We start from the raw sequence: 23,508 nt of genomic DNA, 5'->3' as shown, positions 1-23,508 counted from the left end.
TTACCCGAATGATTTCAAAACTAGATCTAATGGGTTATGTAGATACATGTTATTTATCAGATCCTCATAATGGTCGATCATAAACATGATATTTGTTCACATGTGGTGGCACAACGATTTCATGGCGATCTGTGAAACAAACAATAACAGCAACATCATCAAATCATGCAAAAGTTTTAGCATTATATGAGGCAAGTCGTGAATGCGTTTGGCTAAGGTCTATAATTCAACATGTGCGACAAACTTGTGGTTTATCCTTGGAAAAAATGAAACCAACAACGATATATGAAGACAATAGTGCATGCATTGCTCAATTGAAAGAAGGATATATTTAAGGAGACAGAACAAAACATATTCTTCCAAAATTCTTTTTCACTCACGATCTTCAAAGAAATGGTGATGTAGAGATCCAAAAGATTCGCTCATGTGAAAATCTAGCAGATTTATTTACAAAGTCTTTGTCAAGGAGAACTTTTGAGCAATTGGTTCACAAGATTGGACTTCGTCATCTTGATGATGTAAGTTTACATGAGGGGGAGAAATAAAAGATGCAAAGAACAATATTATATAAAATGATGTACTCTTTTTCTTTCACTAGGTTTTTATCCCAAAGGGTTTTTCCTAGTAAGGTTTTAACAAGGCACATTCTTTTATCAATGGACACTCAAGGGGGAGTGTTATGAATTAATGATTGTCCATTGAATTGATACATGTACTCATATGATTCATATGATTGATACTCATATGATTCATTACTCTTTATGTAAATATTTGTATTAACTAAGTTGATTTGTTTCCTTTATGGATTATATGTTGTATCTATAAAATTTTTTATTCACCCAAACTTTAGTGAGATTAAGTTTATTTACTTTTAACTCAATGTGACATAAGTGTCTGATATTAGTCACGTGAGCTGGATTTATTGACTTTAACATTCTTATTCATATGTAAGAAAAAAACTAAATTATCCATATGTTAGAAACATTTGTGATTTCATAATTTGAAAATCTGATCTACATCGTACAATTTCAAACTTAAAAGTGTATTTCAAATAATATAATCTAAAAATAAATTAAAGATTATACAATTTGAAAAACATTATGGATTTGAAAACATATTTCATGCAACATGATAAAAAAAACATTTTGCATCATATAATTCAAAATATATTTTTGGATTATGTAATATAAAGAGTCATTATATTGTACAACCTAAAATATATTTTCATGTCACAAAATGCATAAATGCATGTCGACTACATAATCTAAAAATATATTATAAAATTCCTAATTCGTAAGTGTATTTCATTTTATATAAATTTAAAAATACATTCCAAATTATAAAATCTAAAAATTAAAAATACATTTTAAATTATGAATTTATTCCAAATTCTAAATTACATAATTTAAAATACATTTTTAAATTAGTAGTCTAAATATATGAAAATATATTCCACATCAAGAATACAAGATATGAAAATTGCGTAATTTAGAGTTTTAAATCTATAACATATTTTCAAATTCTTCTATTTAAAAATCTAAAGCTTGAACATTTTATACCTTTCCAGCACTTTGACGGACTGCAAACAGAAGGCATGAGGTACAAAAAGTAATTGTCTTTAGTCTTGTGTTAGAGTAGCCCAATAGGCCCAATACAATATATATATATATTTTATCCATTTTAATAAGCAGTTATATCATTTCTATGCCCCTTTACAACAGTGCCCTTCCCACAGTTGCAGGTCGTGACTCCATAGAAGAGCTTTTACGCCCTATCACTGTATGCCCCTTTCCTATCTTTTTCTTCCCTTTTCTGTTATTGATTTCGTTTTGTTTCTCAGGGGTTTCAGACACTTACGTTATGATGTAGAACTTTACCTTTTTGCTGCGCAGAAGAATGATGTAAAACTGTTATAAAGGTTCTTCCAGAAAAAGAAGAGTAGAAATATTTTTTTTTTAGGATTGTTTTTGTTTAACGTTGATTGGTATTGGTTGGTGAATGCTGGATACCCTTTTTCTCAAATCTAGCGTAGTTTGCTGTTCCATGCAGTTCTGAAAACAGTTGAAATAAGGGGTAGGCACGTTATCGTGTTCGGGTTTCTGGTGTTTTTTGTGAACTTCTGTTATAATAATGGAAACTCCGTCTTCGAATGGATCGGTTTCGAAGCGTTCACTGAGGAGGAAAGTGAATTTGAGGAACTATGATGAGGATCTGATGGATGAGTTGTTTGAGAAGCAGTTGGGGGGCGGTTTGAAGAAGAGGAGTAGGACCAAAGAGGATTTGGAAAAGGAGACTGAGACTGAGGCTATGATTGCGATGTCGCTTGGTTTCCCAATTGATGCTTTGCTTGAGGAGGAGGTTAGGGCTGGGGTTGTGAGGCAGTTGGGTGGGAAGGAGCAGAATGATTACATAGTCATAAGGAATCATATATTGGCTTTGTGGAGGAGGGGAAATGTGAGGTTGTGGTTGAGTAAAGGGATGATTAGAGAAACTGTGAGCAATGAGTATGAGCATTTGATTAATTCTGCTTATGACTTCCTTTTGTACAATGGCTACATAAATTTTGGGGTTTCCCCAGCATTTACTTCTCAATTGCCTGAGTCAAATGAGGGGACTGCTATTGTTATTGGTGCTGGCCTGGCAGGGTTGGCAGCAGCGAGGCAGCTGTTGTCGTTTGGTTACAAGGTTGTCGTTTTGGAAGGCAGAAGTCGGCCTGGTGGGCGAGTTTATACTCAGAAGGTAGGGCGTGAGGGGAAATTTTCTGCCATTGATCTTGGTGGGAGTATTATCACTGGCATTCATGCTAACCCTTTGGGGGTTCTGGCTAGACAACTTTCTATACCACTTCATAAAGTCAGAGATAATTGCCCTTTATATAAGCCAAATGGGGCACCGGTTGATACAGAAATGGATGCAAGGGTTGAATTTGTATTCAATAGGTTGCTTGACAAAGTTATGGAGCTGAGGCAAATTATGGGTGGGTTTGCAAGTGATACCTCACTTGGTTCGGTCTTGGAGACGCTCAGGCAGTTGTATAGTGTGACCAAAAGTACTGACGAGAGGCAGTTGCTTGATTGGCATCTTGCAAATTTGGAATACGCAAATGCTGGGTGCCTTTCAAATCTTTCGGCTGCCTACTGGGATCAAGATGATCCTTATGAAATGAGTGGTGATCACTGCTTTCTTGCTGGAGGGAATACGAGGTTGATAAAAGCTCTATGTGAAGGGGTTCCTATTTTCTATGGAAAGACGGTCAATACTATAAGATATGGAGACGAGGGTGTTGAGGTCATTGCTGGGGACCAAGTCTTTCAAGCAGATATTGCCTTATGTACTGTGCCCCTTGGAGTTCTGAAAAAGAAGGCCATCAATTTTGAACCAGAATTACCTGCAAGGAAACTGGCAGCAATTGAGAGGATGGGGTTTGGGCTGCTGAACAAAGTGGCTATGGTTTTTCCTTATGTATTCTGGGGGGAAGATCAAGACACATTTGGATGTCTCAATGAATATAGTCATCAACGTGGGGAGTTTTTCCTATTTTACTGTTACCACACAGTTTCTGGAGGCCCAGCACTTGTTGCGCTGGTGGCTGGGGAAGCTGCACAAGTCTTTGAATCCACAAATCCTTCCATTTTGCTCCATCGCGTGTTGACTGTTTTAAAAGGTATCAGATCTATTTTATGAATTTTAATGAAAAATTGAATGCCTGTGTTATTATTGTATAATTTATCCAATTAGGGTGGTGTTTTGTAGGCATATTTGAACTGGATGAAACTTAACATATATGTTCTGTCTTAAAAATATAGTAAAACTGAAAATAGACTTTATAGAGTGATATAACATAGTTCTATTAAAAAGGGGGAACTATCTAAAATAGGATAGAATAGCTTCATTCAATATTGTTTTAATTATAAAAGCAGTGTTATGAAATAGCCTTAATAACAATTGCGTTACTGAATTGCTTGGATATGCGATAGCGGCCACTATAGTGTTGTGGTTGCGGTTTGCATTCTTCATTTGGCTGTCATCTCTAGCTGGTATCTGACAAATTAAACTGACTTAATATGTCAATTTGTTATGCAATTTATTTTTATTTGCATGCCACCTTTTATGCATATGTAATTGATACATATCATATACTTCAGTTACTTTGCAACTTGCTGTTTGCCTTCAATGCTATCAGCCATTGGCAAGACTTGTGCCATCTGAAATTGAAAAAACTCATTCACTGCGGATTATTTTTCCGCAAATTCATCTTCTCTTCATGTAACACCCTCAGACTTCGAAGCTTTCATATCTAGGTGTTCTTTTCACTCAGCACATGAAACTTTCTTTGTTTTGGTCGTTTGGCTGCCTCAATCTCTAAGACACCCTTGATGATTTCACCAATTTGTCCCTTTCCACCCTTGAGTCTTTGTTTATTGCAACTTACTTGCTGATCCCCTTGCATCATAACACTATTAAAGATGTTATTTATTTATTTTGGAAACTCATGAAATAGTGTTCTTTTGGCTTGCATTCATTTGAAATTAAACCTTTCCTTTTGGGCCTTAATTTGGATATGTTTTTTATCTTTATATAATACTACCAAATAAATAGATTGTGATTTATTAATACTACAAAATAAACTTGCTTAAATTGTAAGGGTATTACATGCATTATTTAATAATATTCTCGTACTTTTTGGTAAGTTGTACTTTTATATTCATGGGATCTTACTTTGATTTAAAATAGCATGCTTTAGAAGCTTGATCTGCTATTTGAAGATTATAGTGTAGGGTTATGGTGTCATGGTCATTGGCTGCTGTAGTAGACAAGATTGCTGCTTGTTGTGAATAGATTGGTCTTGATAAAGCAATCAACAAGAAAATGCTCTTAAGTTATAAGTGTTAACATTGTAGAACCAAATTTTGGGGGTTTGAATGTAAAATAGGGGTTTTCTTTAGAGGAAGAGCGTAGACAATCCTTTTGTCATTACTGAAGACTGAATAGATGGCCTTTTGCACTACCCTCTATCTCCTTTACTTGTCCTCACCTACATTTTCTAGTGATCACATTTGTTTTCTTGCCAACACATAGAAGTTTGCGAGAATCCTCTTTGTTAATATATTTTCACCTTCTTATTGCTTCGCATTTGTTGCTCTATTTTCCCACTCACCATCTAGCATGTCTGGAATCCACTTGCTCGACCCCTTCTCTCTCTTTTCTTCTTGTCATAATTGTTTAACTTTTTTTAATAAGTTAGCTTGTTAGAATAGTTGTCAAAAGGGGCCAACTTAACCCACCTTGACCAAAGTTTTAAACATGAATCATTTGACATGTAATACAAAAGTATTAGTTCTGGTCATGATATGATCCCACATGTAACAAAGTTTCTTTGATGCACAACTTAAAGAGTAGCGTCTCACGCAGACCAATCATGATATGATCTCACATGTAGTAAAGGCTTGGGCTGTAGTAAAAGAATTCAAGAGATTTCTTGTGGTTGATTTGTTGGAGGATGTTGACAAAAAAATGATGAATTATACATGGTCCTAATTTTGAGAAATCTACACTAAAAAATTTTGATTATGTAAGTGACCAAAATTTAGCTAGTGATCAAATTCCTTTGATGGACAACTTAGTCACTAGAATAATTTGGGTGCCTTAAAAGATGAAAATTTAGCTAAAGTTATTGAAACATCAATGGTTGTAGCACCATAAAGAAGAGGAGGAGGACATAGCAATTGAGGAGGATGTGGTGGTCTGAGTGGACATCTACAATGTACATATTGCAATAGAATGGGTCATATTCAAGAGAGTTGCTACTCCTTGCACGATTTGCAAACAAGGAAACTCATGTCTATCTCTAGAAAAAGAGATGGCAAGTTTTTGATGAGGAGTACCAAGGGTATTTTAGACATATTTGAAAAATTTATTCATCTAGGTCAATCTTCTCTGGTGCTAGTGTTTCAACAACTTATATTTCTCAATTAATCATATTTTTGGTAATAGTTCTTCATTCTCATTATCTCTTCTCCAAAAATTTCCTACCTTGTTATTGTAGCTAATGGATCCAAAGTTGCATCTCAAGGAATTGTCAAGTTTCTTTATCTCCTTTAAATCTCAATTTTGTGGTGTACATTCCAAACTGTTCTTATAATTTACTATCTTTAACCCAATTAACCCACTCTTTTAAATGTGCATTAGCCTTTGATGTTGATTCCTTTGTCGTACAACAACATGGTATGGGTCATTTGGTTGGTGAATGACATGAATCATGAGGATATTATCTTAAAGTAAGCCCACCTGTGTCTTGTTTTGCTACCATAACCCCAAAGCTTTTGCATGATTTTCCTGGTTACCCAAGTCTTGGCAAGTTGAAGATAATAGTTCCTAGTGTTGAGAAACATTAAGTGTTCAAATGTGAACATGTCAACAAGGAAAACATGTTAGGTCATCATTTCCAAAACAAAATGAAAGCAAATGTAACTCAACTTTCTCTACCATTTATTTAGATATTTAGGGACCTAGCCGTGTCAAATATTTTGGCTTTAGATACTTCATAACCTTTGTTGATGATTTCTCTTGTATTTGGGTTTATGTAATGTAAGACAATTTTGAACTTATGTCCATATTTATGCCCTTTAATGAGATTAAGAACCAATTTGGAAAAATAATTGAAGTTTTCCGAAGTGAAAATGCTAAAGAATATTTTTGTCCTCATAGGGTATTTTTTATTAGTCCACTAGTCTTCACACACCCTAACAAAATGACAATGTAGAGAGGAAAAGTAAACATCTCATTGAAATTTCACGCACACTTATATTGCATACTAATGTTTCTGTGCATCATTGGGAAGATATAGTTTTCACGGCTTGTTTTTTAGTAAATAGAATGCGTTTTCCCTCTCTTGAAAATCAAATTTCTCACTCCTCTTTTTTCTAAATGATCCTTTTAGTTCATATCTCTCCCAAAGTACTTGGTTGTATTTGTTTTGTTCATTATGTCTCTTCTAGTTAAGACAAACTATCTGGAAAGGCTATTAAATGTGTTTCTTTAGGATATTTTCGTTTTCAAAAAGGATACAAATGCTACTCTCCAACTATAAGAAGATTCTATTTGTAAATTGAAATTACCTTTTTTGAGGACACTTTTTTTCTCATCCTCCATGAAAGCTCTTGTATCCATTTAACAAGTTCTCCCTGTTTCCAACATTTGGCCTTTATTGATTCCGACTTCTGCGTCCAACCTTAGTGTACACCAATCTGGCATTTCCCCCATCACCTTCCCTTACATACGAATGCGAGACACAAAGAGCTCCTCCCATTCTTCGTGAAATCTCTTGTCATTTAGATCCTCCTCCATCAACTTCCCTTGCTATGTATCCTCCTTCATCTTCATCAACTCCTTCACATGGCTCCAATTCAAATTGGTCTATTGCTCTTTGGAACGATATTCAGTGTACTTGTAGTTCATATTCTATTTATAGTTTTGAGTTATCATTGTTTGTCTCCATTATATTCTTTTCTTTTTTGTTGTTTGCCATCATTGTTCCTAAAATTGTTCATGAGACACTTGATCATCCTGGATGGAGATAAACTATGATTGATGAAATGTAGGCTTCTACAAGCAATGGCACATGGGAGCTTGTTGCTCTTCCATTTGAAAAGAAGGCTATTGTTGCTAGCTGGGTTTATGATGTTAGAATTGGACCTAGTGGTGAAGTTGTTCACCTTAGAACTCAGCTGATGACCAAAGGATGTATACAAAGTTATGAGTCTGACTACTATGGTACTTTCTCTCTAGTGGCCAAAATCAACTTTGGTAGGTTTTTTCTTGCCATGGTTTCTATTTGCCATTGGCCACTTCATCATCCTGACTTTGAAAACGCTTTCCTTCACGGTGATCTTGAAAAGGAAACTTACATAGAACAACCGCTTGGGTTTGTTGCTCAGAGGAGTCTTGTTTAGTGTGTAATTTAAGCTGCTTTCTCTATGGTTTGAAACAATCACCCCAATCTTGGTTTGGTAAAGTCATCATTATGTGAGGTTTTGGATTGAAACAAAGTGAGTCTGACCTTTTAATTTTGTATTATCATACTTCTTTTCGAAAGTGTGCTATCTTTTGGTCTATGTTGACAATATAGTTATTGCAAGAAATGATACCACTAGGATCTCTCAACTAAAGGAACATTTATTCATCCATTATCAAACTAAAGATCTTGGTTTTCTAAAATACTTTCTAGGCATCCAAGTGGCTCAATTGGAGGAATTTATTTTTTTTATCAAGAAAGCTCAATCACAGGACGTTGTTGTCATTTCACCAAGAAAATATGCTCCTAACATTGTAAAGGAGCATATATCCAAGTCAAATAATGATGCGGATGAAGTTACCACTTTCTCATATCCAAAAATGTATAGGAGGCTGGTTGGAAAACTCATTTATCTCAATATTACAAGATTAGACATCTCTTATGTAGTAGTTGTTAGTTAATTCACAAAAATTCCTCACATTGATCATTCTCAGATATTATCAAAAAGGCTTCAAGACAAGGATTATTGTATGGGGACAAAGGAAATACTCAAATTGTAGGTTATTGCGATGTGATGCATATTGGATTGACTCTCCCATTGATAAAAGATCTACCACTTATTAATGTGTATTCATTGGAGGGAATATTGTCTTCTGGAAGAGATAGAAACAGGATATTATGGTCAATCTCATGTAGAAGTTGAATATAAATCTATGGTTCTGGCCACTTGTGAACATGTGTGGATTGGACAACTCCTTCAAGAGTTGAAATTTTGTGAAGTTGAATAGATTCAGTTCAATTGTGATAATCAGGAAGCCCTTCATAGTGCTAACAATCTTGTGTTTCATGAAAGGACCAAATCCATAGAGATCTATTGCCATTTTATCATGGAGAAGTTGTTGTCCAAGGAACTCTATGTATTGGATTTATAAACTGTAAGGACCAACTTATAGACATTTTGAGACGATGTAGAATTTTGTTTATATGTCTCAAGCTTGGAGCATATAATTTATATGTTCTAGCTTGAGGAAGAGTGTTAAATTTATGATTGATGTAGTATTGTACAACTTACATTAGCCTTTCTTGGAGTACGTAGCTTTAGGCTAAGGAACACAACTTGTAACCTTGCTCTTTGAGATGTACTTGTACTCATTTATATATTAATTTTGACACTACTTTTGTTCTATTGTACTATGCTTGTCAAATATTTTAATATTTTAATTCTATTGCAAATATTAAAATTTTTATATTTGAAGGTTTTCGAATATTCATATAGATACAAACACTTATTTAAATAATTAAATTTAAGGTTTAATTAAATTTCAAATCCCTTATAAATTTGTGTATTTTTAGTTGAGTTCCTTTTAATTTTTTTTTTCTATATATTGGGTATTCAAAATCTTTATATTTTTCAATTTAATGCTTATTGTTTAATTTTTTTCCTAGAATCTGTAACAACTAATGATTAACAAATTTGAGAACAAAAAATTAAATCTTTTAAAGTCTTAACAATTCATATGTAATTTTCTTTGAAACCTTTGATTTGACAATGTACGATCTTGTTCTGGTGTGTATACAAGGTTATGCTTGGTTTGTAGGTACTAAATCTCAAGTTTAGAAAAAAAGTAACTTTTCATATATATATATATATATATATATATATATATATATATATATATCGGGAAATAAATCCTTGAGATCGCAGGATTGTTATGCTAGTAATATAACCTAGATACAAAATATACAAAATTAAAACCAATAGGAATTAAATCTAAAAGTTCTTAAAATATCTCGACATATCTTTGACACTTCCTCACAAATTGGTGAATAAGTGTTCTCCATTCATTGCTTGGATATAATTCTCTCAAAATTATTGCTATTGAACTCCTTGATGAGTATGTTTGCAAGATGTCCTTTAGTAGACACATACAAAGTGGAAATCATGCCACTATAAAGCTTTTCTTTGATAAAATGTTTGTCCACTTCAATATGTTAGTTCTATAATGTTGTACTGGATTGTGAGCTATGTAGACTGCAAATTTATTGTTACAATATAACCTCATGGGTTCATCCCATTTTATCTTCAAGTCTTATAATATAGTGTTTAGCCATAACAATTTACATATTCCTTGAGTCATTGCTTGAAATTCTACTTCAACACTAGATCTAGATGCCACACTTTGTCTTTTATTGTTCTAATTTACTAGGCTTCCACCAGGGAAGGTGCAATATCTAGTAGTTGATCTATTCACAACTGAACCAACATAATCAACATCAATATATGCCTCAAGACTAGCATTCTTGTTTCTCTTGAACAAAATTCCTCATCGTAGTGTTCCTTTTGAATGTGGACAATTCTAAGAGCAACTTGAAAATGCCCTTCCTTTGGTTGATGCATAAATTGATTGACTAGGCTCACAACAAAAAGCAATATCTAGTCTAGTGTAAGATAGATAAATAAGTCTTCACACAAGTCTTTGGTACATTTCTTTATCCAAAAAACATCATCCTTTGCACTGCCTGACTTTGTATTTGGATCAACATGTATGCTTGGTAGCTTGCAGGCTGTTTTACCTATTTCTTGTAGCAAGTCATTAATATATTCCCTAAAGTCTTGGAATGGGCTCATCCTTTGTTGTTCCATTTCATCATTTCTAGTAACAATGCTATCATCCACATAGACCAATAGAACTGTTACCCCGCTGAATTAAAATGCTTGATAAATAAAACATGGTTCCCTTGACTTCATTTGTATTTAAGGCTCATCATGACTTTGCTCAATTTCTTAAACCATGCTCTAGATGATTGTTTCAATTCATAATGCTTTTCTCATCTTGCAAATAGTATTGACCTTAATTTGTCCTGTATACTCAAGTCATACTTCTATGTATATTTCTTTTTTCAAGATCCCCATGTAGGAATCTATTTTTTACATCAAATTGATGGAAGCTCCAATCATGGTTTGCTCTTATTAGAATAAATAGTCATGGTTTCTCTCCTTGAAACCCTAGTTTCTCTCTTGAAACCCTAAGTTTACTTGTTGCATACCTTGCTTAACATGTCTTCAGGAACAATCTCCTTTGTCATAATTTCTACATGTGAATGCGGAGGTTGTTGCAATAGAGGAGGGTGTTCTGGTAGTGGAAGATGTCCTCAATGCATATATTGTAAAAGACTGGGTCGCACTCAAAAAAATTATTACTCTTTACATGGTTTCCTTCACAAGGCAGCCAATATTTTCAATTCTAAAGTTTCTGAGCCAATTTCTCTAACGAAAAATGTAAGGAATATTCTAGGTTAAAATTTGGTAGCCAAGCAGAATCTTTCACTCATTCTATTTTGTAAAAAGCTTGCATTTCTCAAACCTTGGAGTGTCAAAATTCCTAGATAATTGATTCAAGTGCTTCTAATCATATTTTATGTATTGCTTCATTATTCTCTTCTATATCTCATCCAAAATTTCCTCATGTTATTACTTAAGCCAATTGATCCAAAGCTAAGTCTCACGTAGTTTGTCAAATCTACCTTTCTCCTTGCTTAAACCTTAGCATATAGTATTATTGATCGTTTCAAAGCTCACCTTGTGGCCAAAGGTTATACACAAATTTGTTGTTTGGATTATGTTGATAATTTTTCTCCAGTAGTAAAGATGACTTCTATTTGCATATTTATATTGGTAAAATTATTAAATCTACTTATGTTAGTATAGTCAGTAGGACTAAAGTAGGGAGTAGTGTGTTGGGTTATCTTTACTTACTGTACCTAGCAGTCTAGAACAATCCTTTGATCTTCCATCTTCCTATTCTATCAATTCTTTATCAATTTAAATATAAGAACATGAGAAGGCATGTGGGATCGATTTAGGCTTCAGGACTAGTGTCCCGCACTATCTCCCGCCATCCACTACTTTTTTACGCTGTCCAACGTTGTCAACCACTGTTCTCTGCGGTTCATCGTTGTTCGCCACCATCTGTCGTAGTTTCTCTCTATGACCACCGATCCCGAAGCCTAAATTGGTCTCATGTGCCTTCTTATGTTCTTCTATTTATATTGATAAAAAGTTGATGCAGTAGGGAGATGGAAGATCAAAGGATTGTCCTTGACTGCTAAGTACAAAACTAGGTAAAGTAAGTAGAGATAACCCAACACAATACTCTGTACTTTAGTCCTACTGACTATACTAACATAAGTAGACTTAGTAATTATTCCAACACTCCCCCTAGAGCATACAAATTATATGTACCAAGCTTGGAACAAATAAACTCAATTTGAGATCCTTTTAAGCACTTGGTCAACACATTTGTGAGTTGGTCATTTGATCCAACAAACTCAGTTCATGTTTCTTTTGTCAACAACTTTTCACGAACAAAATGACAATCAACTTTTATATGTTTAGTTCTCTTGTGAAACACTGGATTTGATGCAATGTGGACAACAACTTCATTATCGCAATACATCTTCATTGTTTGGATGTCACAAAAGTTAATCTCTTGAAGGGAGTACTTCAGCCGTATAAGGTCACACATTAGTTCAACTGTTTCTTCGGCCACCACTTTCTGTTTCTTAATTTTCCATGAAATAATGTTTCCTCCAAGGAAAACACAATATGCAGTAGTAGACTGTTTGTCAATAAGCGAACTTGTCCAATTTGCATCACAATACTTAGAGACCTAAAAGCTTCCTTTATTTTCATATAATAACCTTGCTTGAGAGCCTTTTTGAGGTACCTTAGAATGCGAATTAGAGATGTCAAAAGGGGTTCTAACTTGTGGGCCAACCCGGCTCATCACAGGTTTGTGCCGGGTTGGGTTGAGAAAAATTCAATTTTTTCACAAGTGAGTTGAATTGAATCCAACTCACTTAACCCATGGATTAAATAAGTTCGAGTTGGGTTGAAGGTTGGTTGACCCATTTAACCCACCAAGATTTTTTACGATATTTTTAATTTTTTTGTTATAATTAGTTACTGTTTTAATTATATAGGTTCACAATTCATATTTTTAAATGCTAGAATGTTGTTCAATAATAGTTGAAAAGTTGAATGTTTAATTAATTTGTTTGTCAAATTATATACGTTGATACTTTATTCTTTAACTATTATTTTTATAATAATATTTTGAGAATCAGGTGAATACTTAATTTCACTATTATAAAAAATAAAAGTCAATTCATTGTTATCACACAATAAATATATAAAATAAATTGCAAGAAGAAAAACATTCGTTAGTAAGCAAACCCACTAACCCACCTACCTGTGGTGAGTCATCTTATTTTGACACCCTTAATGCGTATGATGACATTCCAATGGCCAAGACATGGAGCCTGCATAAATTGATTAACCACTCCAACTTATGTTACTTAGTCCTATTGACTACAACAACAAAAGTAGACTTAATAATTATTTCAATATTTATAACCATGATTGTTCTTCAACAATGACCTTTTTAGCAACTAAATGTTAAGAATGCTTTTTATTGGAGATTTGTTAGAAGAAATTTATATGGAGCAACCTATATGTTTTGTTGCTCAGTGAGAGTCTTTTCAATTGGTATAATGTCTGGAACAGTCTCTTAAGGATTGGTTTGGAAAATTTAACAATGTTCAATAATTTGGTATGACTCGTAGTGAGACAAATCATTTAGTCTCTTATCGTCATTCAAGTGTTAGTGTATCTATTATATGTTGAAGATATTGTTCTTATAGGTAATGGCCACCATGGCATCTCCTAGATGAAACAACACCTTTGTCATCACTTTTGAAATCAAAGATCTTGGAAAACTCATATTTATTGAGGATTGAGGTAGCACAATTGAAAAATGATTATGAAAGGAAATATGCATAGGATATTTTAGTGGAAACTAGGCTGATGAACTCAAAATTTGTTGACTTATCTATTGATCTCAATACAAAAATCCCAATACCAAACTCCTATATAATTAGGGAGAGCTTTTCTTAGGTATCGAGAAGTACAAAAGATTAATTCGAATTGAACTATCTTACTATTACTTGTCCTGACATTTTCTTTGTAGTCAATGTGATAAGTCAATTACTCAATTCTCCATGTGTAGATCATTGGAATGCAGTCATTCATATATTAAAGTGCATTAAAAATTCTCTTGTAAAAATGTTTTCTATATGTTTACAATGACCATACTAAAGTTGTCAGTTATTTAAAGGCTGATTGGATAGGGTTTCCTTCTAATAGAAGGTTTACTTTCGATTATTGTGTCTTTATTGGTGGTAACTTTAGCTATTGGAAGAGCAAAAAACAAAATGTTGTGGTTAAATCTAGTGCAAAAGCCGAATATCAAGCTATGGTAACTTGTGAACTTGTTTGACTGAAACAATTGCCTTAGAGTTGCAATTTGAAGATGTCACTCAAATGACACTTATATGTTATATTCAGATTGACACTCAAATGACACTTCATGAAAGGATCAAACACATTGAGGTTGATTGTTATTTGATTTGAGAAAAGATGATATCTGGAGACATCAGGACTGAGTTTGTCTACTCAAGTGATTAATTAACAGATATTTTGTAACAAACTTGGTACATATGATTTATATGCATCAACCTCAGGTAGAGTTACATATTGTTAAGATATCATTAGATATTGTTAGTTATAATATCTTGTGTTAGTTGCAATATTATGTGTATCTGGGTTTAGTCTATATTTTCTAGTATGATTTTTAATGATAAATACATTATCCTATGTATGTTCTTCACAAGGGAATTAATCTTATACGTAGTTTCTTATTATTTTCACAACCTTTTTTAAAAGAAACTGCCAAAGACTGAATTATTGTGGTTGTTTTCATTTTTGCAACTGGTGCAATGATGTCCAAGTAATCCACTCCACAAGTTTGAGTGAACCCTTTGGCAACTAATCTAGCCTTATACCTCTCAATTCTCCCATTTGCACCCATTAAGTCTTTATTCTAGGTGGTATGCTGATTCCACACATCTATATTAACAAGAAAAAGGGAGAAGTGCTTATTTTATTACTCATGGGAAAAGGTATACATTTGTGCTTTGGCAGTTCACACATCTCACTATGTAGACTCCACATATTTCAATTTTAGAATAGGAAATAATAGCTTTATGACACGAAATGAAGGATGTTCTAGACGACAATGAAACAATTGAATTTTTTCTATGTTGGTAATGGAGGATTTAGACATCAAAATTTACTCTAGATGGGCAGGTTCAGACCTTCTATGACCATTCTATTCTCTAACACGTTCAATCGCCCTCTCCAATTTCTTGTTCAGCAATATGTAAGAAATAAATTGATAAGTGAACTAGACATAGACGCTCTGCATCACCTTAATTGTTATTTGAACAAGTAAAGTTATGTTTTGGTCGGAGTGGGAATATCATTTCTCTTCCGCGTGTCCATTGGAGACATACAACGTAAAGTTATGTCTTGGTAGTGGGAATAGCATTTCTCTTTGGCATGTCCATGGAGACATACAACAATGGAGGTCTACATTTATGCAGCAATGAAGGATTGATTGGATGCATAACATGCATCAATGAAGGTTGCAATTAGGTTTACACAACAATGAAGTTTGCAATTAGGTTTATACAACAATGAAGGTTGCAATTAGTTTTTTATGAGATTTAAGGTTGCAATTAGGTTTACACGAGAGTAAACCTTGCAATTAAATCACATGATCATAGGCTCACAAGGCTCTGCTACATCTCAAGTTTAGAAGAAAATAATCTCTCCTTTATTATTTCACTACATACATTCAATTCAATATATATACAAAAATTGATTGGATAATTTTGAAAACAAGTACAATCTATTCTAGGAAATAAATCCCTTGTTATGCTAATAATAAATTGTAGAAATAATTAGTATATCTAGGCAATCATTATGTGTAAGCTAGGAGGTTGAGTGTTGGATAACCTCTACACGTAGCACCTACACGTAGCACCTAGTTATAGCCTTTAATGTTTCAACTTCCCTTGTATCTCCTTTATCATTTATATAAATATCAGGAACAATAGAGGGATCTGAACAAGCCCTCAAAAATATTTTCACTGTTTAATCTCAAGTTGGTATCAGAGCGGGTTGATCTCGCTCTGGTTTCCGTTTGGTCCTATCCACCGGCATTTGTTGCCGCTGTTTGCAGTTGTCCGCCGGCATTCGCCACTAGTCGTTACTGTCTACAGCTACCCACTGCCATTAAACACTATCCAAAGCTACCAGTTGCCATTGTTCACTAAATTGTTGTTGTCTGCCACTGTTTCGTAGCCGTCCGCCACTGTTCACCGTCGGCTGCCGTCTCCGGCCACCTCAGTTTTCGCCGGAAACCATCGGATCTAGACCGCCTCTCCAAGCAACAGCCAATTCTGTGGTGCCGAAGGCAGACTCGTTGCCACGCGCCTCCACGCACGTCATATCAGTCCGTTGTAGCTAGGCGTGTGTCGTCTACGCGCCGCCATCCAGTCTCCGATTCGTCATCGCGCCACCTTTGATCAGATATGGCCACGGGAGGTACTGGGAGTGCTATTTCATTCTCTGGAAGCCCCTGCATTACTTTCGAGAAGCTAGATGGACAAAATTACCTCTTCTGGTCCGCTGCTGTCGAGATGTGGTTCCTTGGTCAGGGATATCATGACCATCTTGAGAAAGATGGAAGCCATGTTCCTGAAGAAAAAGTCGAATAGTGGAAGTAAGCAGATTTTCAGTTGTGTGCCCTTTTGTGGCAATCTGTGGAGCCAAGACTTTTAATGTCTCTTAGGGCCTTTAAGACATGTCACTCGTTTTGGAAGAGGACTCAGAATATATATGCCAACGATATCTAACGCCTATATGATTCAGCAGACAAGTTGGCATATCTGAAAATGACCAACCATGACATGATCTCCTTCATGAATGAAGCACAATCAGTCGTGGAAGAGCTACAGATGTTTCTAGAAGTCGACGCTTCAGATGAAATGAAGAAGCTGGACAAATACTATATGGTGATGATTCTTCGCGCCATTCATCCAGACTTCAATCACATCAGAGATCAACTTCTGACCTCTCTTGAGGTCCCTTCCATGGACATCTTGATCCAACGCATAATTCGTGTCCCAAAAGTCCCAACACATGAAACTCTAGAATCTCCTGCTCGAGTAGAATCATTTGTTATGGCCGCAACTCGAGGAAAAGGAGGACGTGGACCTAGAAGAGGTGGACGTGGAGGTTGCGGGCGCCCTCAATGCACGTATTGCAAAAGGATGGGTCACACTCAGGAAAACTGTTACTCCTTACATGGTTTTTCTTCCAAAACTGCCAATGTCTCTCAGGTTGAAACTACTGAGTCCAAGTTCACTGAGGACGAGTATCAAGAGTACCTACGCCTCAAGTCCAACAGCTTGACACAGTCATCTCAAGTTCCGAGTACATCAACAGCTTGCATCTCTCAATCTATGGAAAGTCACAATTCATGGGTAATTGATTTCGGTGCTTCTCACCACATCTCCGATAATACCTCCTCGTTCTCAACCATTTCATTTCAAGACAAACCTCATTTTATAACCCTTGCAAATGGCTCTAAAACTTCCTCAAAGGGAGTCGGTCGAGTCATCCTATCTCCTCCCTTAAATCTAAAATCTGTCCATTTTGTCCCTAATTGCCCCTTCAATTTAATTTCCTTAAGCCAGTTGACCAAAATGTTGAACTGTTCAGTAACCTTCGATAACAAATATTTTGTTATACACGAGCGTGGTTCGGGGGGACAGATTGGAGAAGGATATGAAGCAAGAGGATTATATCATTTTGGATCTCGTTTGCGAGTGTCATGTGTTGCAACCACCTAGTCTTAAAATGTTACATGATCGGTTTGGTCATCTCATCTGTCCAAGTTAAAAAAAATATGTCCTGAACTTAGTGGTCTCCAGACCTTAGAATGTGAGTCATGTCAATTAGGCAAACATGTTAGATCTGCCTTTCCTAAAAGGTCTCAATCACAATGTAATTCTAGTTTTTCTATCATCCATTCCGATATTTGGGGACCTAGTCGTGTTTCGTCTTTTGGTTTTAGGTATTTTGTTACTTTCATTGATGAATTTTCAAGATGTACTTGTGTTTATCTTATGAAAGATCTTTTTGAATTGTTATCCATCTTCACATCCTTTTTACATGAAATCAAGAATCAATACGGTCGAGTAATCGAAATCTTAAGTGACAATGCCAAAGAGTACTTTGTCTATGGTTTTAAGTTCACATGGTATGTTGCATCAGTCCACTTGTCCACATACGTCACAGCAAAACGGTATAGCAGAAAGATAAAATGGATACTTGGTTGAAACTGCTGGTACACTTTTACTTGGTGCCCACATTCCTATCCATCATTGGGGAGATGCCATCTTAACTGCATGTTTTCTTATTAATCAGATGCCATCCTCCTCTCTCAATCATAAAGTCCCTTTCTCCATCTTGTTTTCAGATAACCCTCTCTTTCACATTTCTCCTCGGGTTTTTGGTTGTGTATGTTTTGTTCATGACTTGTCTCCAGTCTAGATAAGCTTTCTGCTCGTGCTCTCAAATGTGTCTTCTTGGGCTATTTCCGACTTCAAAAAGGGTATCGGTGTTACTCTCCTGAAACCAAGAAATACTACATGTTTGCCAATGTCACATTCTTTGAACAAACCCCTTATTTCTCTTACTCTGTTTAAGACGCTCATGTCATATAGTAGGTCCTCCCTATTGCAGTGGTTGAGTCCCCTATCTCGGATGTCTTTGTCAACCCGAGTGCTAATCAAAGTCCTCCTGAGCCCCCACTCCCACCTACTAATACCCTCCCGAGTCCCGACCTTCAACACAGGACTCCGATGGATAGTCCAATTATCCAAGAATATGGTGAATCCTCAACTTTAGATTCTTCTCCCTCGTCTCTTGCTCCCTTGCCTCCTGATGAAGGTGATTCCGGTTGGCCTATTGCTCTCAGAAAAGGTATTCGTTCCACTCGAAACCCCCATCCCATTTATAATTTTCTTAGTTATCACAGATTGACGCCTTCCTATTGTACTTTTTTATCTTCAGTGTCTTCTGTTACTATTCCCAAAAATGTGAAGGAAGCACTTGATCATCTTAGATGGCGACAAGCCATGATTGTAGAAATGCAAGCTCTTGAACACAACAATACTTGGGAGCTCATGCCCCTCCCATCGGGTAAGAAGGCTGTTGGTTGTCGATGGGTATATGCAGTTAAGGTTGGCTCTGACGGTCAGGTTGATAGGCTCAAAGCCTGGTTAGTTGCCAAAGGGTACACTCAGATTTGTGGTCTTGATTATTGTGACACTTTCTCTCCTGTGGCGAAAATCACTACTATTTGCCTCTTCTTTGCAATGGCTGCCATTCGTCATTAGCCACTTCATCAATTGGATATCAAGAATGCTTTCCTTCATGGTGATCTTGAAAAGGAAGTCTACATGGAGCAACCTCCTGGGTTTATTGCTCAGGGGGAGTCTGGTATGGTGTGCAAATTGCATCGCTTTTTATATGGCCTCAAACAATCACCACAAGCCTAGTTTGAAAAATTCAACTCCATTGTTCAAAGTTTTGGTTTAAGACGCAATGTGGTAGATCACTCGGTCTTTTACTCACATACTTCTCCTGGAAAATGTATCTATCTAATAGTATATGTTGATGATATAGTCATTACAAGAAATGATATTGTTGGCATATCTCAATTAAAGGAGCACCTATGTAGGCATTTTCAAACCAAGGATTTGGGAAGCCTTAGATACTTCTTGGGCATTGAAGTGGCACAGTTTAAACATGACGTTGTAATCTCTCAAAGGAAGTATGCTCTTGATACTACAAGAAACTGGTATGATTGATTGTAAACCAGTAGAGTCCTATGTGCCCAAATCAAAAGTTAACAACTAAAGAAGGTGAATTATTCTTTGACCCTAAAAGATGTAGGAGGCTGGTCGAGAAACTAGTTTATCTCACTATTACAAGGCCAGATCTATCCTTTGCAGTTGGAGTGGTTAGTCAGTTTATGCAGTCTTCATGTGTTGGCCATTGGAATTCTATCATCCGCATTCTAAGGTACCTAAAAAAGGCTCTCGGGCAAGGGTTGTTATATGAAGATAGAGGAAGCTTTCATGTCTCTGGATATTGTGATGCGGATTGGGCAGGATCTCCTATGGACAGACTGGATATTGTGTATTCCTTGGAGGTAATATTATTTCATGGAAAAGTAAGAAGCAGAGTGTAGTGGTTAGATCAATAGCTAAAGTTGAATATAGAGCCATGGCATCACTAACATGTGAACTTATATGGCTGAAGCACTTTCTTCAAGAACTTAATTTTTGTGACATCCAGACTATGAAGATGTATTGCGATAATCAAGCTGCTCTCCACATTGCATCAAATCCAGTGTTTCACGAGAGAACAAAACATATAGAAATAGACTGCCATTTTGTTCGTGAAAAGTTGTTGGCAAAGGAAATATGTACCGAGTTTGTGGGATCGAATGACCAACTCGCATATATGTTGACCAAGTCATTAAGGGGACCTCGGATTGAGTTTATTTGTTTCAAGCTTGGTACATATAATTTGTATGCTCCAGCTTGAGGGGGAGTGTAGAAATAATTAGTATATCTAGGCAATCATTATGTGTAAGCTAGGAGGTTGAGTGTTGGATAACCTCTACACTTAATACCTAGTTGTAGCCTTTAATGTTTCAACTTCCCTTGTATCTCCTTTATCATTTATATAAATATAAGGAACAATAAAGGGATCTGAACAAGACCTCAAAAATATTTTCACTGTTTAATCTCAAGTAAAATCGAGATACAACAAATATGCAAAATTAAAACCAATAGGAACAGAATCTAAAACTTTCTACAATATCTTGACACTAAAAACATTAAATGGAACAATTTTGTCTCACTCCATTCCATTTTGTTTCTTTATGTTCTATTTGTGTGTCAAATGCTACATATGTAATATTAAGGTCCTTGTGCTTGAAAACACGTGCACCTACATGCATACGTGTTCACTTTCTTTTTATATAATAAAAATGAATAAAATTATAATTATAAAAATAAAAATAAATATAAAATTATAATTTTTTGTAGATAATTTCTATTTATTTTGTAAATAACTTCTTATTTTTATTAAAAAGGGTTAAAGTTAAAAAAAAAATTATTTTTAAAAAAAATGGTTAAATTAAAAAAAAATCACTTAAGATAAAATTGGTGAACAATTACTCACTTTAGGATAAAATTGAAAAAAAAGTATACATAAAAAATCGAATTCTCTTTATATAATAGCATAGATAGTATATATGCTGAATGTATTTTTCTCATTTCGTGACACTTGCTAGTGGAATACTATGGATATTTCTAATTACTACCTCATCTGCCTTGTTTCAAATGTTACTTATTCTGCAGGAATATTTCATCCTAAAGGCATTACTGTGCCTGATCCAATTCAGTCAATTTGTACAAGATGGGGAAGCGACCCCCTTTCTTACGGTTCCTACTCTCATGTTAGTGTGCATTCATCTGGTGATGATTATGATATACTAGCCGAAAACGTGGGAAACAGACTGTTCTTTGCTGGTGAGGCTACAAGCAGGCAGTATCCAGCAACTATGCACGGTGCTTTCTTGAGTGGCTTGAGGGAAGCTTCACGCATATACAGATCATCACGTCTGCAAAACAGTACTAAGAAATATGGGCCAAAGAATATTGGACCAAACCATGATATTCTAGTTGAATTATTCAAGAGACCCGATTTTGAATGTGGGAAGTTTGCTTTCATTTTTTATTCTTCCTCAGAAAGCCTACCCTCAATGGGTCTTCTGCAGGTCACTTTTGGTGACACCGAAGAAAACCATGAGGAGCTGTTATACAACTATCAGAATTCGATTAAGTGGCCATTGCAGCTGTACACTGTATTATCCCGTGAACAAGCCCAGCAGCTACAACTAGTTGAGGGAGGAGATGAAAGAAGACTTTCATTTTTGGTCAAAAGCCTTGGCTTGAAGCTCATGGGACCAAGTGCCTTGTTTTCAGCAGGTAACACATTAGTAGCTAACATTGCATATTCTCGAAAAGGCCGTGGGAGGAACCGCTTAATTACTTGTTAAACACCATAAGCTGTTTCTGCATCTTCTCTTCAAATGAAACCTTGTGCTATAGAACAACACCCTTACAAAAGAATTGCTTGGACTTTTCTTTTCTTCTTCTGGGGTGCAAAGTCTGTATATAATAGACTTTCGTAGATCATTGATTTGCTGGTAGAGATAGAGGATTTTTGAAGGCTTGACTAGTGAGATTATTCAATTTTAGAATAAAAGTCTTCAGTCATAGATCAGTTATGTAATCACAGGAAAATTAGATGAAATTTCATGACAGAGAAGTATGACAGTCCAAGAGAGGGGTGAAGAATTTGTAAACAGAGGGGTACTGTTCCCCCGAGTGTATCATCTATTCAAATTTGTGTTCATGTAGAAGTAGTACTTACATATACCCCACCCCACAGAGGACATCACTGTTGTTATTTTTTTTTTCTTCTTTTTCTGGAGGGCCTGTGTGCCTAACTTGTACTTGTATAATATGATAATTGTTTCTCAAATTCCTTGATTGGTTCTACACATCCATGAAAGGTTTGCTTCTTAGTAGAATTGCTTCATTACCTCCGATGTGTAATACTAGCTGGAAGAATATGTTGTGCAGAAGAAAATCAGGGGGTAAGTTTTAGAACTTCTGTTTTCACGTTTGTATTGTTGAAACGGAGTTTTAAGATGAGAAATGTGGCTTTCAAAATAAGTGGTTATGTTTAACTAAAATTCAAGTTAGTTTTGGAAAATAAGGTTAAAAGATATTATGTTTCTTATGGTTAGCCTTATATATATATATTTGGTCTTTAAAATCTAAAAAAGTGATGATTATTTTGTGTTAGTTGAGGATTAAAATGCACTCTTTTTAAATGTATGGATTCAAAAAACTAACTGTGCCGTTGTTTAAATAAAGTTCTTTATAAATTAAAGAAAAAAAATAACAAAATGCATTAAACAAGTTTTATAAATAAAAATAATGTATGTATTTAGAAGTCTGGTGGTTGGTTCTAATTTATAGAAAAAAAGTGAATTTATTTTTTATGTTTTTTAAAAGCTTGTAGAGAAGTTAGTTGTGTATGTATTAATATAAGTAAACATAATCTACTTTTGCAATCTTATCATTAAGATTCTGTATTCATTCCCAACCAGAGAAGTTTTGCATAGAATATGTAAACAAACAAATTACTACTGACGACCTATGTATAATCCCAAATTTAGAACTGAAGCCAATTATTATATACCCATTTCGGATTTAGTAATATACCTTCTTTTTTGTGTTGGCTATAGAAGGTTTTAAAAAATAAAGATCGGACTGTCATCAATAAAAGATATAACAGATCAAAACTATTAATAAGATGTAATGACTAGAAATATTGTTACAGTGTTCTTAAAAAATTGTTTCAATCATTTATT

The 23,508-nt window shown here is 35.1% G+C and overlaps 1 protein-coding gene across 5 annotated transcripts; it reads left to right on the top strand.

The window, feature by feature from the left end:
• Nucleotides 1-1,704: 1,704 nt before the first annotated feature.
• Nucleotides 1,705-22,670, top strand: LOC114169059 (lysine-specific histone demethylase 1 homolog 2). 5 transcript variants are annotated; one of them, XM_028054077.1, is made up of 3 exons: nucleotides 1,705-1,779; nucleotides 1,841-3,664; nucleotides 21,422-22,670. In XM_028054077.1, the coding sequence occupies exons 2-3, from the start codon at nucleotides 2,131-2,133 to the stop codon at nucleotides 22,120-22,122; spliced, it is 2,235 nt and encodes a 744-aa protein (XP_027909878.1). In that variant the 5' UTR covers nucleotides 1,705-1,779; nucleotides 1,841-2,130; the 3' UTR covers nucleotides 22,123-22,670. The 5 variants fall into 5 exon arrangements, with proteins under 5 accessions (XP_027909878.1, XP_027909880.1, XP_027909877.1 ...); XM_028054079.1 differs by having other exon boundaries at nucleotides 1,707-1,779; nucleotides 1,893-3,664; XM_028054080.1 differs by having other exon boundaries at nucleotides 1,717-1,779; nucleotides 2,050-3,664.
• The last annotated feature ends 838 nt before the right edge of the window (nucleotides 22,671-23,508 follow it).

This window comes from Vigna unguiculata, chromosome 11, assembly GCF_004118075.2.
Source record: "Vigna unguiculata cultivar IT97K-499-35 chromosome 11, ASM411807v1, whole genome shotgun sequence".
Classification (NCBI taxonomy): domain Eukaryota; kingdom Viridiplantae; phylum Streptophyta; class Magnoliopsida; order Fabales; family Fabaceae; genus Vigna; species Vigna unguiculata.
The sequence above is the reverse complement of the archived record's forward strand: the minus strand, read 5'-3'. Positions and strand labels throughout refer to the sequence as shown.

Coding starts and splice junctions, on each gene's coding strand:
- LOC114169059 (XM_028054077.1), top strand. CDS start 2,131: ATGGAAACTCCGTCTTCGAATGGATCGGTTTCGAAGCGTTCACTGAGG. Junction 3,665..21,421: donor CGTGTTGACTGTTTTAAAAG/GTATCAGATCTA, acceptor CTTATTCTGCAG/GAATATTTCATCCTAAAGGC.